This window comes from Globicephala melas, chromosome 14 (assembly GCF_963455315.2).
Source record: "Globicephala melas chromosome 14, mGloMel1.2, whole genome shotgun sequence".
NCBI classification, from domain to species: domain Eukaryota; kingdom Metazoa; phylum Chordata; class Mammalia; order Artiodactyla; family Delphinidae; genus Globicephala; species Globicephala melas.
The window spans coordinates 41,383,471-41,398,040 of NC_083327.1; the positions used below are offsets into that span (position 1 = coordinate 41,383,471).

The window sequence follows — 14,570 nt, forward strand, 5'->3', positions numbered from 1 at the left end:
GGAGGATGAGGAAAACCCAATGCACTCAGCAACCAATCACTGAGAACTTACTCAGCTTCCAGTGAGTCCCCAGCACAGTGGGAGTCACCTCCTGCCCTAGGACATTCCAGGCAGCTGTGGGACAGAGCTCACAGGCAAACCCAACAGAAAGCTTAAATTGTGGCTTTAGGAACAAGAGGACTCAGGAGAGAGGGGAAAGAGGAAGTACCCAGGGACTGGGGGCTTGGGTAGAGGTGGCCACATGAGAACGCTGCAATGTGACCCTCGGTTCTTCCTGGGGCTCCAGGAAGGGGCCAGGAGAGGCCTGGGGTGGGGGTGGGGGCGCGGGCGGTGGGTAGCTCACATCACTGGCTCTTCCTGGATTCCTGGACTGTCAAGCCTTTCTCTCTCTCTCTCTCTCTTTTTTTTTTTCCATGGTGACCAGGCCAATTCCACAGCCCTGAAAATATCCCCTATGGCTAAAACCTGGGCCAAGGTGGAGAAGGCAAAGCCAGCAGAGCGTAAAAGCAGCCAAGTCCTCCCTACAGAGAACGCAAGCGGTACCCTCACAGCATCTGCAAGGAGGAAAGGCACTAACATCAACAACAGACACTGTTCTTCTGCACCACACATCCATCCAGAAGCCTCTTCAGTTATGAAGCCTCAAACTCTGCAAATTATTACATCCAGGATTAAATAATGTGAAGTACTTCAACTTTAAAGTTATCCTGGAGAATAAAAGAAACCATGAACTACGCCAATAACAGGAAGCTGATTATATTGGTGGGGGGGGGGGAAAGGAGGGGTGACAAGGCAGGACTAGGGCAGGATATCCTGTGAAGGAGGTAAAGCTGATCTGACCTGGAACTTTGCGGTTATTCAAACAAAAACAATGATTTCAAACTTGGCAAAGCAAAACTCAGAATTTTCACACTAGGCCAAAGGAATGACTTTGGAATTTCCCAAACATGTCTGGAGTAATACAACTGTGTGTTTTCCAGTTATTCCTGGTGACACACTCTGTTGCAATTTCTACTTTAGGTTCATAAGGTTTTAGCACCACGTTTTTAAAAAAAAATAAACGAAAAGTAAATGGTACAATGGATTGAGATGATATTCCATCTGAAATGCATAACGGCGAGCAGGCAGTCTGAGAAGGAAGGAGGTGGGGAGTAGGGAGGAGTGCTGTCCCCCCTGGGGATGTGGGTGGAGGAGGACCACGTTCGGCTAAGGAAGACAAGAACCCAGGACCAGAGGCAGGGCCTGAACACGCTGCAAACACGAGGGTTGACGAGCCAGGCATGGATCCCAAGTCTAGTGTGGCTGAATTCGTGGAAGGAATATTCAGGCTGAGAGGGATGAGCCAAGTCCCAAGGGGAGCCCCAAATCGAGGACCAGACAGGAAGGAGTAGATGGTCCATCAGCGGGTATTAAAAGCCTAATCAGGACAACTAGAGGACAGAGGGGAGCAAACCCAGCACCCGGGAGAATGGGGGATGAGGCTGGAGGCAAGGCACTGGTCCTGGAGTCTTGCAGTTGAGGAAGGACAGGCAGGCAGGTAAACTGTGGAGGGGCCGAAGTGCCTTACATGGAGGAGAACAGAAAGCAGGCTGTGACATTTCTTCTACAAATCTATGGGGGAGCCAGAAGGGGAGGGGAGGAGCTCGGGCTGCTTGCCTTTTTTCCCCATCACCCTCCTCCCCAATGGTGACCAATGACAACCCAGGATAACTCTCACTTGCAACACAAAAGTAAAGAATGAAATTAACTAGCATCTCCTGAAATCATGGGTGTTTGGTCCCTGTGCTCTCAGGAAGGAGATCTAAGACTCATCAGGAAGACTTTGCCTGGGACTTCCCTGGCGGTCCAGTGGTTAAGACTATGTGCTTCCACTGCAGGGGGCACGGGTTCGATCCCTGGTTGGGGAACTAAGGTCCCGCATGCTGCGCAGTATGGCCAAAAAGAAAAAAGTAAAAAAAAAAAGACTCTGTCTGAAGTACCAACTGTGTGTGTGTGTGTGGGGGGGTGGTATTTGTGGAAGTTGCTATCTTGGGTGGAATTGAGGAAAGGAGGAGCCCTGCTTGCTGTTCTAAAACACCAAAGTGCTGAATAATTCCAATTATCCTTCAGCAAAAGCAGAACAAAAACTCTGATTCATAGCGTGAGTACGATGGACACCACACTTGCGATCTTTTATCCAGAACAAAAGGTAAGAAAGCTGCGTGTAGGGCTCTGGAACCATCTGTATGCTGCTGTTCAGGGCGGTGAGAATTCAGAGCGAAGTGAAAAACGGATGTCTGGGGTTTAGCTCAACACAGAAATCACCTCCAGAATCCAGTCACCCCCAGGAGGGGCACTGGGCCTGGGTCAGTCTGACATCATGTCACAAAGTCTGCTAGGCAGCAAGGAAAAGCACTGGGGTTGGAGATACTGCTTGGGAACAGCTGGTGGTCACACTGAGGGTCTGGTTGGGAGTCACGAAGGAATGGAAGGAAGAGACGATGTACAGAAGACAATAACCACTTTGGGTTGCTTTTCCACACCACTCCCCCGGCCCCCCCGCCCCCCCCCCGCCCGTGCCTCTCCCGTGGGGAGACCAGCCCCATGCTGCTGTGCACTCTCCTTCAAAACATGGGACAGTTTTCACTCGCACTGTCTGTCCCTGATTATCAGGATGATACAAATGCAGGAGTTCCTTCTGCCAGCAAGGCAAGACAAGGAAGCCAAGTGACATTTTTGATGTTTGCTGGCAGTATGTAGCTCCTATTTACACACTTTAAAATCACAGAGGGTGACCATCTGCTTCCTTCTTGATGATTACTAAGAAACATGGGTGCGCAGACCAAGGACTTGCTCTGACCGCTCAGAAACAACTGCCCAATTGCTTTGCTCAAGGCAGCACAAAGGAGAGAGAGACCCACACGGAATACAAAACGTGACCGCCCGGTTCAGAGAAAGGGGAAAGGTATTCAGACAAGCGGCTCTCAGTGACCAGGGCTTACAGCAGGCCCATCTGTCCCCCACCCTCCGGCCCCCAGGAGCAGAGTCAGGGGGCAGCCGGACTATGCGGATGGAGGGAATGAGTCCACCTCCTCCGTGCAAACACTTTTAATTTGAAAAGAAAGAGCGGGGGAGGAAGGGGTGAATTTTCTTTTCCTTTTAGTCTTTGGCTTCCACACGTCCTTTCTCCGAGGATAACACGGTCTGCACCACCCACGTGCCTCTCCCTGGCAGTGTGACCCGCTCCCCCCTGCGCTTAACCTGGCCCCGGGGCTCCGCTGTGACCGCGCATGTAAACAAAGCATCCCTCTCGGAAAAGCCGGTGGAAGCCCGGGTGCGCGGTGGAATACAAATGAAGGCCCTCTCCGCCCATGACGGCGGTGCACCAAACTCGGGATCGGGGAGGCTTGATTGGAACCAGGCTCGGCTCAGGCATGCAGCCCTCCGCTCAGCAGGAAGGAGGGCTGGAACCTGGCCGAGGGCAGGACGTTCTGCGGGGGAGCCCCGGGCTCTCAGCAGACACCCCCGTGACCAGCACCCCTGACCGTGGCACGGGCGGCGGCGTGGTCAGTTCAAACAGAAGAGCTTCCTGCTCAGCGCTTAAAACAATGGCTGCACTGGAAAGGGGTCTGCTTTTCGTCAAAGGATGATTTGCTTCTCTAGCATGGGAAGAATTAGATTAAATTCAATAATTAAAAGGGTTTCTTCCCCTCCTCCCCTGACATTTGCTGTTCAGGTCACAGCACAGTGTGTGGGAACTGCAGTGCTGTTGTTGACAGAGAACAAGAAACGCATGTGCCGACGGGGGCAGAGGGAGGGCATCTCATGGCGAGATCAGCCTTGATCTGCCACCGGATTACAGGGGCCTCAGAAGAGGCTGATTAATAATTCTGCAGGAGCCCTTGAGCTGGAAAGCTGGCGTTCTGAGTCTGATAATCCCCAGTCACTGCGATACAAAGGAAGGACAGGAATTGAATTCACAGTTCTGAATTGTGAAATTCAAAATTTGAAAGAAACAGGGATCCACTTCTTCCTGACTGTGTTTCTCAACCTAGCTGCCTGCTTGTTTGTGTTAAATGGCTACTGTGCTTTTTGAATCCAAAATCTGATTATATTTAATTAGTACAGGCATCTGGGATTTCTAATACACAAAGAGTTATTAAAGTAACAAATCTTTCTAAAATATGTTCTCCATGAAAGAATGTGTTAATTTATGCAGTAACAATATTTTAACATGAAATAATTAACATGAAAACCGCAACAATTATGAATTCTTTGCAGTCAAATTTATACGTGAATTTTCCTCCAGATAATAATCTATTCAATTTAAACCCTCAATACTGGGAGCATTTGAACAGATATGTTTTTCTTTTATTTAATACACAAACCTTAACCTACAGCAAGTTTTATACAAAGTCCTAAATGCCCCTGTTTTTACATACATTCCAAAGATCCAAAGATTAAATCGCCTTGACATTTGCTTTCTCAACAATGATCCTGTCGTTAACTTAGACCTTAAAACAAACAAAAAACCCCAAATACAGAGCAACTCTAAGTTCCTGTCTTTGTGATGATTCAAATCAGGAGAGGAAAGGGTTAAATAGGCAGGTCCTTCATGTGGGAGACCCTATGGAGGGGGTCAGGAAAGGCCAAGAGGGGTGTGTGTGTGGAGACAGAGAGACAGACACAGAGACAGAGGAGGGAGAGAAGGAAGGAAGGAAGGAAGGAAGGAGGGAGAGAGGGAGCCCGCACGCAGTACTATCACTCCACTGGATCAACAGTAGTGATGTTACTATTGGTACCTCTACTAACTAAAATTATACAACTATCAGCTCAGCATCTGCTTTGTGCTAAGTGTTTTATGTATATTCTCAGGGAAGTATACAACAATTCTCTGATGAAGGTAACTATTATTATCCCTGTTTTCAGAGGAGGAAATAAAGGCTTAGAGAGGTTAAGTAACTCGTCCAAAGCCTCACAGCTAATTAGCAGTGATGGGTGTTTAGACTTGACAAGATTAAAAACAACAGTGGCAAGAAGGCAGGGACAGTTCTCAACAGAGAAGGCAAATCTGCTGGAGAAGATGGTGAGTAGACCACCGGCTCCCAGCTGTGTGGTCAGAGGGGCCCTTGGGCATGTAGGCAGTATGAAATGGTGACTGCCCAGATAAATAGAATTGGCTGTAAAATAATGAAATAATATATTTTTTCTCTTACAAGGTTGATTTTTCTTTACTGATCACTGATAGCTTTTTCCTTAAAAATCTTTTTTAGGTAAGAAAATAAAGACCCCTTTCAAGGAAAATTTACATCAAACACAAAAACTTCAGGTTATAAGAATGGTTTTTATATTTCACAACCCTCCAACAACTTTTATAGAGAGCCCATTTAATTCTCACACTAATTATGTGAGGTTATTATTTTTATTACCTCCATTTTACAGATGCTAAAAAATGAGGCTGAAAAAGGTTAAGTGATTTGCCTGGGGACACACCAACCTTGTAAGTGGGAGCTAGTTCAGACTCGGGCTTCCTGACTGCCAACCACAGCTTCCTCAGCCTCATCAGGAGGCTGCCTTAGCAGCCTACAGGGAAGTACACCACCAGGAAACAACACAGTGACTGTGTATTCTATCTTTAAAGATACAGCCACAAAACCTGCTGGGTGGCATAGACCTGTCCTAAGACCAACAATTCCACTGCAGGGAACATACCCAGGAGATAGGAGGACATGACCGCCACCACGGCAGCTAAATTCATAAAGACCCTCAGTTAGAAATACCAGTAGAATGGATACACGGATCTATCTGTACAATGGAATACTACTCAGCAATGAAAAGGAAAGAACTACTGTTATGTGCAGCAACATGGATAAATCTCACTGACCTGATGAGAAAGAAACTAGACGCCAAAGAGTAATACTGTATGATTTGTTTATATGAAGTTCAGTTACAGGAAAAAGGAATCTCCGGTGATAGAGGTGAGACAGTGGCTACCACGTGGAGTGGTGACTGGTTGAAGGGGATGAGGAGGTCCTTAGGGGGCTGGCAGTGTCTGTGTCTTCATCTGTGGCTGGTTTCAGGGGCACATATGTATGTTCACTGAGTTGTACATTTCAGACTTATTAATTTTATTGTATGTATAGTATGGCTCAATAAAAAAAAGTAATCAATGTCCACGAAAGCAAGCCATTCTGATACATAAGCCAGGTCTATCTGAGCTTGTTATGTTTAAATCAACATTAGTCAGCACGGAGCCTCCTGAAAACTCATGAAGAAAGTGTCAAGAATTCTCCCATGGTCTGTGTGAGCTCTGGAGGAACTGATGGCTGGAGGGGCTGTGGTCAGACCTCAGGGGAGGGTGCAGGCGGCTTGGGGGTGAGAGGCCACGGTCAGCTGAAGGGTGGTGCCGTGGTGGGGAGGGCTGGGAGGTGAGGCCCCATGGCAGTGGCAGCAGGTGAAGGCACCCCGACTGACCTCTCTGGGCTTGGGCACCAGGCTGGGACATACTGCTCCAGCCACCTCAAGCTCTACAAATCCCAAGCCAAATTCACCCTCGTTCTTTGAAAATAAGACCTTCTTCCCAACCCACTCATTCCTGTTGTTGGCAACTTTATCCTCGTGATTACGTACATGTGACCACCAGGGAATTACCTTTGATCCCTCTCGCCCTTTCCAGAATGGTGTTTGAGCCTTTCCATGTGTCTACAGCCCATTTTCCCATCTGTTTATCCCCCAAGAACTTAGTCTTGTCCAGGATATGACAACAAAAGTCCTTTTCGTTTACCAGTCGCTACGTGCTGGGCACTGCGCCAAACAATTTACATGTGCTGTTTCACTTAATCTTTGCAAAAATTAAAGCACAAAGCAGGAAGAGTATATTTGCACTTTACAGATAAGCAAGCTGAGGTGTGGAAACGTTAAGTAACTTGCCCAAGGCCCCAGAGCTGGTGGATGGTAGGGCTGGGTTTCAAATCTGGTTCTACCCCAGGCTTGCTGCCTGCCCCTGTGCAGTCTTTGGCTTCTTTCTATCTACAGCTCCTAGCAAAGCCCTTTCACTTTGAAAGGCGCTCAAATAACTAATTTTGTCATTGCTCAGAGATCCTGATTGGACAGAACGTAACAAGAGTTTGTGACTAAAGAAGATCTAGCTGCTGTCACTGGGGGACACACAGAGGTAGCAGAGAATGAACGATACCAAAGGACTTCTAGCGACCTCCAGAACGCTGTCGGCCGAGGACCACCCCCCTAGGTTTTGGGTCTGGTCTTGACCTTCTCCCCGACACGGGGCTGCTGCTTACAGTCCAGTGGGGCAGGGAGGAGGAAAGGAACAGAGGAGGCGCAGTTTAACCCAGGTCCCAATTCCAGCTCTGCTGGTGCCCGGGGGAAATGCCAGCTCATCCACTCAGGGGGGCAACAGACATTTCCGTGTGCCTCGCATGGGAACCTCACAACTGTGCTGAGAAACAATGGTCACCCACAGTCCTAAAATACCTGTGATTGGCACACGCTTCTGAACACTGCCCACACTTCCATAATCAAGATGCGGCCTGGCTGTGGCCTGTGGGGAACATAAAACCTGATGTGCAAATATCTTCAGGCACGTGGAACAGCTGTCTGGAGGAACTGACTAATCCCCCGCAGAAACTTCAGCGTGAAGCACGCGTGCCATCTGCAGAGCACACCAGCAGCTACACATCAGGCCCTGCCTGCCTCGTAAAGTGGCCCGGGCAGGGCAGACCCTCGGGAGGCATTTTGTAAACAGCTGGGCTGTCTCAGAGCTGGCAAATGAAGGCCTTCCAACTCCCTCACACATGCACTTTAGAAGTGCCCCTTAAAAACCTTTTCCATAAAGGGGAAAAAGGAGCTTATGACTAACCTTCTCAATTTTTATTTTCTGTTCTTTTAATCACTGTCTTGATGAGAGACAGCATAGCTTAAGAGGGCAGATGCGATAGGGCCAGCCATACCTGGATTCAAATCCTGCCTCTGCCCTTTTACTAGCTGTGTGACTTTGTACACGTTACTTAACCCCTCTGAGCCTGTTTCTATCTTTCCCGCTCGGGCCTGGCACTGGGTAGGTATCCTGTAAACGCCCCTGCTTCTTCTTTTTCCTCCGTTGCAGCATTTCTTTTATTCTCCTTGAAAATCCCGGGGCCCCAGTCTTTCTTTTTTTCCCCCCCGGTTCAGTTCTCCAGTTCATTTACTTCTTCTTACTTATCTCCTTCCAGTGTTTGGCATGGATGGGAAGATACTTGTAAAAGGGAAGAGAGAAGAAAAAAGAATTTTAAGAGGGAAGGGTGGAGGATTCTATTTGGAAATTAAGGGTGTGAAGCTGACCCTCTGAAGGGCGTCAGGACAGCATCTGGGAAGTGATGGTGGAGGTGAGGAAGCCACCAGAAAGGCAGTCAGGACAGCTCTCCAGGGAGGAAGGCAGGATGGCCAGGGCTGAGGGTGGCCCCGCGGGCCCTGCCTCACAGCAGCAGCACACTGTGAGGGCACAGCCTCGAGGGGCTCCTGACATGCCTGCCCCCGGACTCCAATCACCCAGGGCCACAGCCAGGGGCATCTCACCCCGTGAACTAAACACCCAGCCCTGTCAACAGCATCCGTGCCAGCATGCTCGGGCTCTGGCCCTGCAACCTTCTCAGTTATTGATGGTTCAAGGCTGTTAACAACACATTCTAGAGAGTCCAGAGCCCAGGAGAAGGGGAGAAACAAATCCTGAACTGCTCCCTCCAGCCCCAGAATTCCACTCACACACGGAACGATGCTGACACGACCCACTCCATTCCCACCCCTTCCTAAATCAAAGATTCATGTCTCGCAACCTTCACCTGCTCTCCTCTCCTTCCGGGTCCGTGAGCTGGGATCTCACAGGTTTGCCTCAGGGTAAACTCTCTCATTCAGGCCCAGGTCTCAGACCCAGGGGCACTTCAGACCCTCGTAGCTCATCTTGACTCAAGATCACATCCACATTCCTCTTTGGACTGTGGAGCCAATCAAAGCTGCCTGTGAGCCTTTGATTAGTGATATGGTACACCATCTGGCCATGCGCTGGTGTGTGGGTGTGTGTGTGTGTGTGCACGCGCGCTGCTTGTTGTGTGGGCATTTGGCTCCAGGACAAGAACTGCCACGTGCTGGGGAAATTCAAATAGCCGAGCTGTCTGACCGACCTGTAATTTAGCCTTTGGACAGCATCTGTGCGAGGCAAGGTCTTAGTTTAGCGTTTTTCCTCATCACTTGAGACTGCTGAGAAGGATAAAAGGAGGGAAGAATTGGCATGAAATGAAAGAATTAAAAAAGAAGGAAAGAAAGAAGAAGAATGACAGAGGTGGCCATGATAACCTCTAGTAGAAAGCACTCCCCTGTAATCCACTCCGGTCACTGCTCAGCCTTGCTCGGAATGACTAGGTTTTGGTTAAAAACAATAACAATGAAGGTGACCCCTTTCCTTCAGACACGAGCATTAACTTTTCCATGAGGAACCTACAATGACTGCAAACTGCACATTCAGTTCCACACATTTATCCTTTGACCACTACGTGAGGTTCCAGGAAGAAAGGAAATAACGCCGGGAATTCCCTCCCCGGTATCTACTGCTCTAGAAGCATCTGAAAAGCTGTCCCACTGGAGTGGCTGCTGGTTTGAGATGTATTTTATGTAGAGGTTAATTCCTATAAATCTTTGGAGGAGGCAGGATGGAGGGGATGATTAAAGGAGGTGGAGCTTCTCCAGGGACTGAGTTATTCTCTTCTGTCGGCCCTCTACATCCCCTTTCTACTCGTCTTCTCCCTGCTCTGGACCCATCAGGACTCATCAATGGGCTCCTTTGACCGCTGGCTCTAGTGGGGTTTGGCAGAAGATCTGGAGGAAGGCTGAAGAGTGAGCTCGGCCGCGCACCCCCCAGATCCGCCCCAGCTGCCCGTCTCCACCCGAGGGGGCCTCTCTGCACAGCTTCTCGTTCTTAGTTCTGGTGCTGTTACCAGCTCTGGGATGCCGCGTCATGCCCTGTCGGTTTTCCTAAACCCTGCCCGGGCCATTGTAAATAACTCCTTTGCTAAATTCTCCAATGAGCGGCGCCTTCTGTTTTTGGCTGAGACCTCGATGGAGTGATGAGCTACTACTCGACTGCTCTCTTGGTCTTCCGCAGCCCTCTCCTCCCAAGGCAAAGTGCCTCGAGCCTGGGTGCAGGGAGGAGGGCGGCACGAGCCAGGAGGACATCAGCAGACGCTCACGCACCAAAAAGCAACATCTCGTTCACGCACTGAACCCACAACAGTCTCCCACCTGCAGAGCTGTCAGATTCCCACCAGATCAAGAAGGAAGAACCTAGCCAAAGAATGACAGTCCAAATATTTTCCAGAGGAAGGAAGGGAAGGAGGGAGGAAGGGCTGAGTGGGATGTGACCAGGAGCCTTCCTCATTCAAGTGCCCACCTTGTCTTGCTGTGTACTCATTGTCTTCGATCAACCTGGCCAATCCGAAGTCGGCGATCTTGCAAATTAGTCCATTCCCCACGAGAATGTTTGCTGACCGCAGGTCTCTGTGGATATAATTCATGCGCTCGATATACGCCATTCCCGCAGCAACCTGTGGAAACCGAGGAACACACGTTACATGTGGCTCCATGTACTCCCACGTCAGTAAATCTAAGGCAGGAATCGAGGTACCACAGGGCCTACCTGTGCTGCCATGTCCACAAGGTTTGGTAACTTCAGAGCTCTTCCTTCTCCATCTTTTAAGAAATCGAGTAAACTTCCTATGAGCAAAACATAAAACCATTTCGATTTCCTTTGAAAGATAAAAATTCCTGACGAAGGGCTGTATTTGGTTTTCTTATTAGAAGTAACGAGGTAATTAAATGAAATAGTTGCTATCGATTAAAAAAAAAAAGGTTTACACAAAAAAACAGGGCAGAAGAAAATCTATGCATTGGAAGGCGGCAGTTTTACCTTTTAAAAATAAACTATTGGGCTTCCCTGGTGGCGCAGTGGTTGAAAGTCCGCCTGCCGATGCAGGGGACACGGGTTTGTGCCCCGGTCCGGGAGGATCCCACATGCCGCGGAGCGGCTGGGCCCGTGAGCCATGGCCGCTGAGGCTGCGTGTCCGGAGGCTGTGCTCCACAACGGGAGAGGCCACAACAGTGAGAGGCCCGCGTACCGCAAAAAAAAAAAACAGCAACAAAAAAACAACTATGGTGGGACTTCCCTGGTGGTCCAGTGGGTAAGACTCCGAGCTCCGCATGCCACAACTAAGAAGTCCTACAGATCCTGCATGCCACAACCAAAAACATGCCGCAACGAAGATCCCGCGTGCTGCAACTAAGACCTGGTGCAGCCAAAATAAATAAATAAAAACTTGATACATTTAAAGAAAAAACTATGGTGACTCCATTTCTAGGGACACCAGAAATGGGATTAAAACTAGAAAAAACAGGACTCAATTCCCTTTATGTCACAGGAGGGACATACTGAAAGGCTGCACCACTTCAATCTCATTCCCAATCAGCACCCCTAACAAGAGTGAAGTGGGGAAAAGAGCACCCAGCCGAGTGGTTCCCAAAATGTGGTCCTGGACCAGCAAGAATGGCAACCCCGGGGGAACTAGTTAGAAATGCAAACTCTCGGGTCCCACCCCACATCTACCGAATCAGAAACTTGGGAGTTCTGGCCTAGAAACTTGTATTTTAAGAAGCCTGTTAGGTGACCCTGATACAAAGTAAAGTTTAGAATCACTGGCCCAGCTTATTGACAGATTTTAAATCAAGAAAAGAGTATCTGAGGAATACAGGGTGGGGCAGGTAGCTCCCCACATTAGATCATGGCCATTCAGGCCTTAAAAGATATCTGAAACAAAACGGCTGGAGCTTCGGAGCCACTGTGATGACACAGCCTAAGGAGCTCAGAATGAACACTGGGGCTGAAACAGTCACAGGCAGAGGCTGGAGGCTCATGTGATCATTGGTGACTTTTTTCATGCTTTAATTGAAAAGTTATTTACCAAATAACCCTGGGTACAAAGGACAAACAATCTGTCAGAGAATAATTCCAAATATATTTTAAAAGAAAGTACGTGGAAAGGAAAAATTACACTGGTGTCCTCTGATGTACAACAAATTGCCTTTTAAGGCTGTTTCTTGTTTAGTTCATCTATTTTTCCAAAACAAAGCAATCTTTGGCCTTATCCCCAACAATATTGCTTTGATTAGAAAGAGAGAAAAAGAATGAGACTAAAATGTGCTCTTTAAAAGCATGTCTTTCTACGTCTGATGTTTAAGAAGAGAGCTGAAAAAAAAAGATGTTGAAAAAAGGGAGACTAAATTTAACCCAGAGATCAGTGTCTGATATTAATTGTTCAGCCCTGCAAAAAGTTTAATTTTTAACACAAGCTCTGGCATTCCAAATAACAGCAAACTATTACAGCTCTCTGTATCACCTGATACTAAAAATGAATTTCTTTAATTATGGAGAGAAGCTGGAACTCCTGACACATGCAGCATGCAAAAGGTACTGCGCTTCTCAAGAATCTGGGGGGCAAATTCAAGGTCATAGACTGTTCTTAAAATGTTTTCATTAGTGAGCACACAATTTGTGCGTCTTGATAAGAATGCTTGATTCATGGAGAAGGGAAGAAAAAAGCAAGCAGGCAGCTCCATTTCCCTCCCCAAAACAAGGCTGCAGGTTCCCGTGAGGGGGAGCCCGAGAGGCCTGGCCTGACCTTTATTCATATACTCGGTGACAATGTAGATGGGCTCCTCAGACACCACCGCATAGAGCTGAACCAGTTTGTCATGCTTCAACTTCTTCATGATCTGTGCCTCTTCAAGAAACGATTCAGGGGACATTGTGCCGGGTTTAAGAGTCTTTATGGCTACTTTTGTGTTTCCATTCCAGGTACCTGCAGACACCCCACAATATCAAGTCAAACCAAAGATCCTCTTTTGATGGAAAAAGAAGTTGTTTAGTGAGTAGCTATTTGCATAAAGTTGGATTTTAACTTAAAAAAAATGTAACTTTTTTTTTGTTGAACAAAGACAATCAAATGTAAGGACTCAGTCAAGTATTTTCAACAGGAAAAATGTGTTTAGCTATGGCTATATCATGGTTTATAATTCTTTAAAATTTTTTTGTGATTTTGATATATATCACTTTCCTCTTCTGGCTCAGCCATGCGATTACAAATTTGTATCAAAAGCTCTGGATGGATACATCTTTTTTTTTTTCCTTCCAGTTTTACTGAGATATAACTGACATACAGCACTGTATAGGTTTAAGGTGTAAAGCATCATGATTTGATTTACGTACATCAAGGAGTGATTATCACAATTAAGTTTAGTGAAATCCGTCATCTCAAATAGATACAAAATTAAAGAAATAGAAACAATTTATTTCTTGAGAACTCAGGAGTTATTCTCTAAACAATTTTCATATATAACATACAGCAGCGCTAATTACATTTATCATGTTGTACATTAGATCCCTAGTACTTTCTGGACACTTCTTCATAAGGATGAAAGTCTACGGGTTAGAACAGGACTGGCCATCCAAGAGCCACCCCTTAGGCAGTACAGTGAGCATGGAAGAAATGAGATTAAGTTCTGTTTTATGGGGTGTGCCATTTAAAAATACATGGCAACACACAGAGGACGTGTGGAGACTACCTCTAGACTTCAGGTTGTCAGCAATGGATGAGCGGCTTGACTGAGTCCTTGCAAAGTTGAGCTAAGTGTGCTGATAAGCATTGGCAAGAAGCTCTCGGTCCACTTGCCAACACTTCAACCAGTAAAGGAAAATTCCTCAAGCCTACTGATGGTCAGCCACAAGAACAATGCCTTCTAGCAGATAGACTGGAAAAATTAAACAGCAGCTAAGAAAAATTAAACAGCAGCTAAGAATAGAGATACCTGAACTTCACATGTTTAAAAAAAAATCTAGGAGGTTCAGAGGCAGGCCTGGTTTATGATCACCATCATTTACCTCATCTGTAAAGTACAGAAATGGAACTGGATTCTCTCTCCAGTCTCTTTCAGCACCAAAATTTAAAAAAAAAGAAGTCTAAATTCTATGTGTATCCATTATTAGTCCTATGACTTTGAATTAAAACTATAAGGGAAACAGAAAAATCTACTAAGATTATATTGTTTTCTACTTGGAAAAGAGGGCTTGTTTGAATTAACTTTATATTTAATATAACTGATTTTAGAACTAAAAAATTCTATAAAGTGGAGCAACTCTTGTTACCCTGTTAAAAACATGATTCATAAAATCACAGCATGCAACCTACAAAAATATAAATTATCAAAGAATAAGTGGTTCAAGGAAGAGTTCATTCAAATCTTATAGAGGCTGACCACTAAACGTAAATGGGAAATTTGACACTTTGTAAGTGGTCTATGTGAGTGTTTCAGCACCCCCCAAATTTAAATAGAGTGAGATCGTCCTCTCTAATAACAACCTGGTTACTTATACAGCCTTCCATCCGGAACCTGAACTGCCCCAACACGGTGTTTTATCTTCAGTAGGAAACAAAATCCTAATAACACGTGTAATGATTTAAAATTGGTAATTACAAAGTTTGAAAATAAATTTTTGT

At 46.7% G+C, this 14,570-nt stretch overlaps 1 protein-coding gene across 2 annotated transcripts in view; it reads right to left on the reverse strand.

The window, feature by feature from the left end:
• FYN (FYN proto-oncogene, Src family tyrosine kinase) overlaps nt 1–14,570 on the reverse strand; it is a 210,169-nt gene that overhangs the window by 20,782 nt on the left and 174,817 nt on the right. For both annotated transcript variants that reach the window (XM_060283318.2, XM_030882814.3), the window contains 3 exons: nt 12,696–12,875; nt 10,661–10,737; nt 10,415–10,568 (listed from right to left, as the gene is read on the reverse strand). In XM_060283318.2, coding sequence (XP_060139301.1) covers nt 10,415–10,568; nt 10,661–10,737; nt 12,696–12,875 — 411 coding nt within the window. The remainder of the gene's footprint in view (nt 1–10,414; nt 10,569–10,660; nt 10,738–12,695; nt 12,876–14,570) is intronic.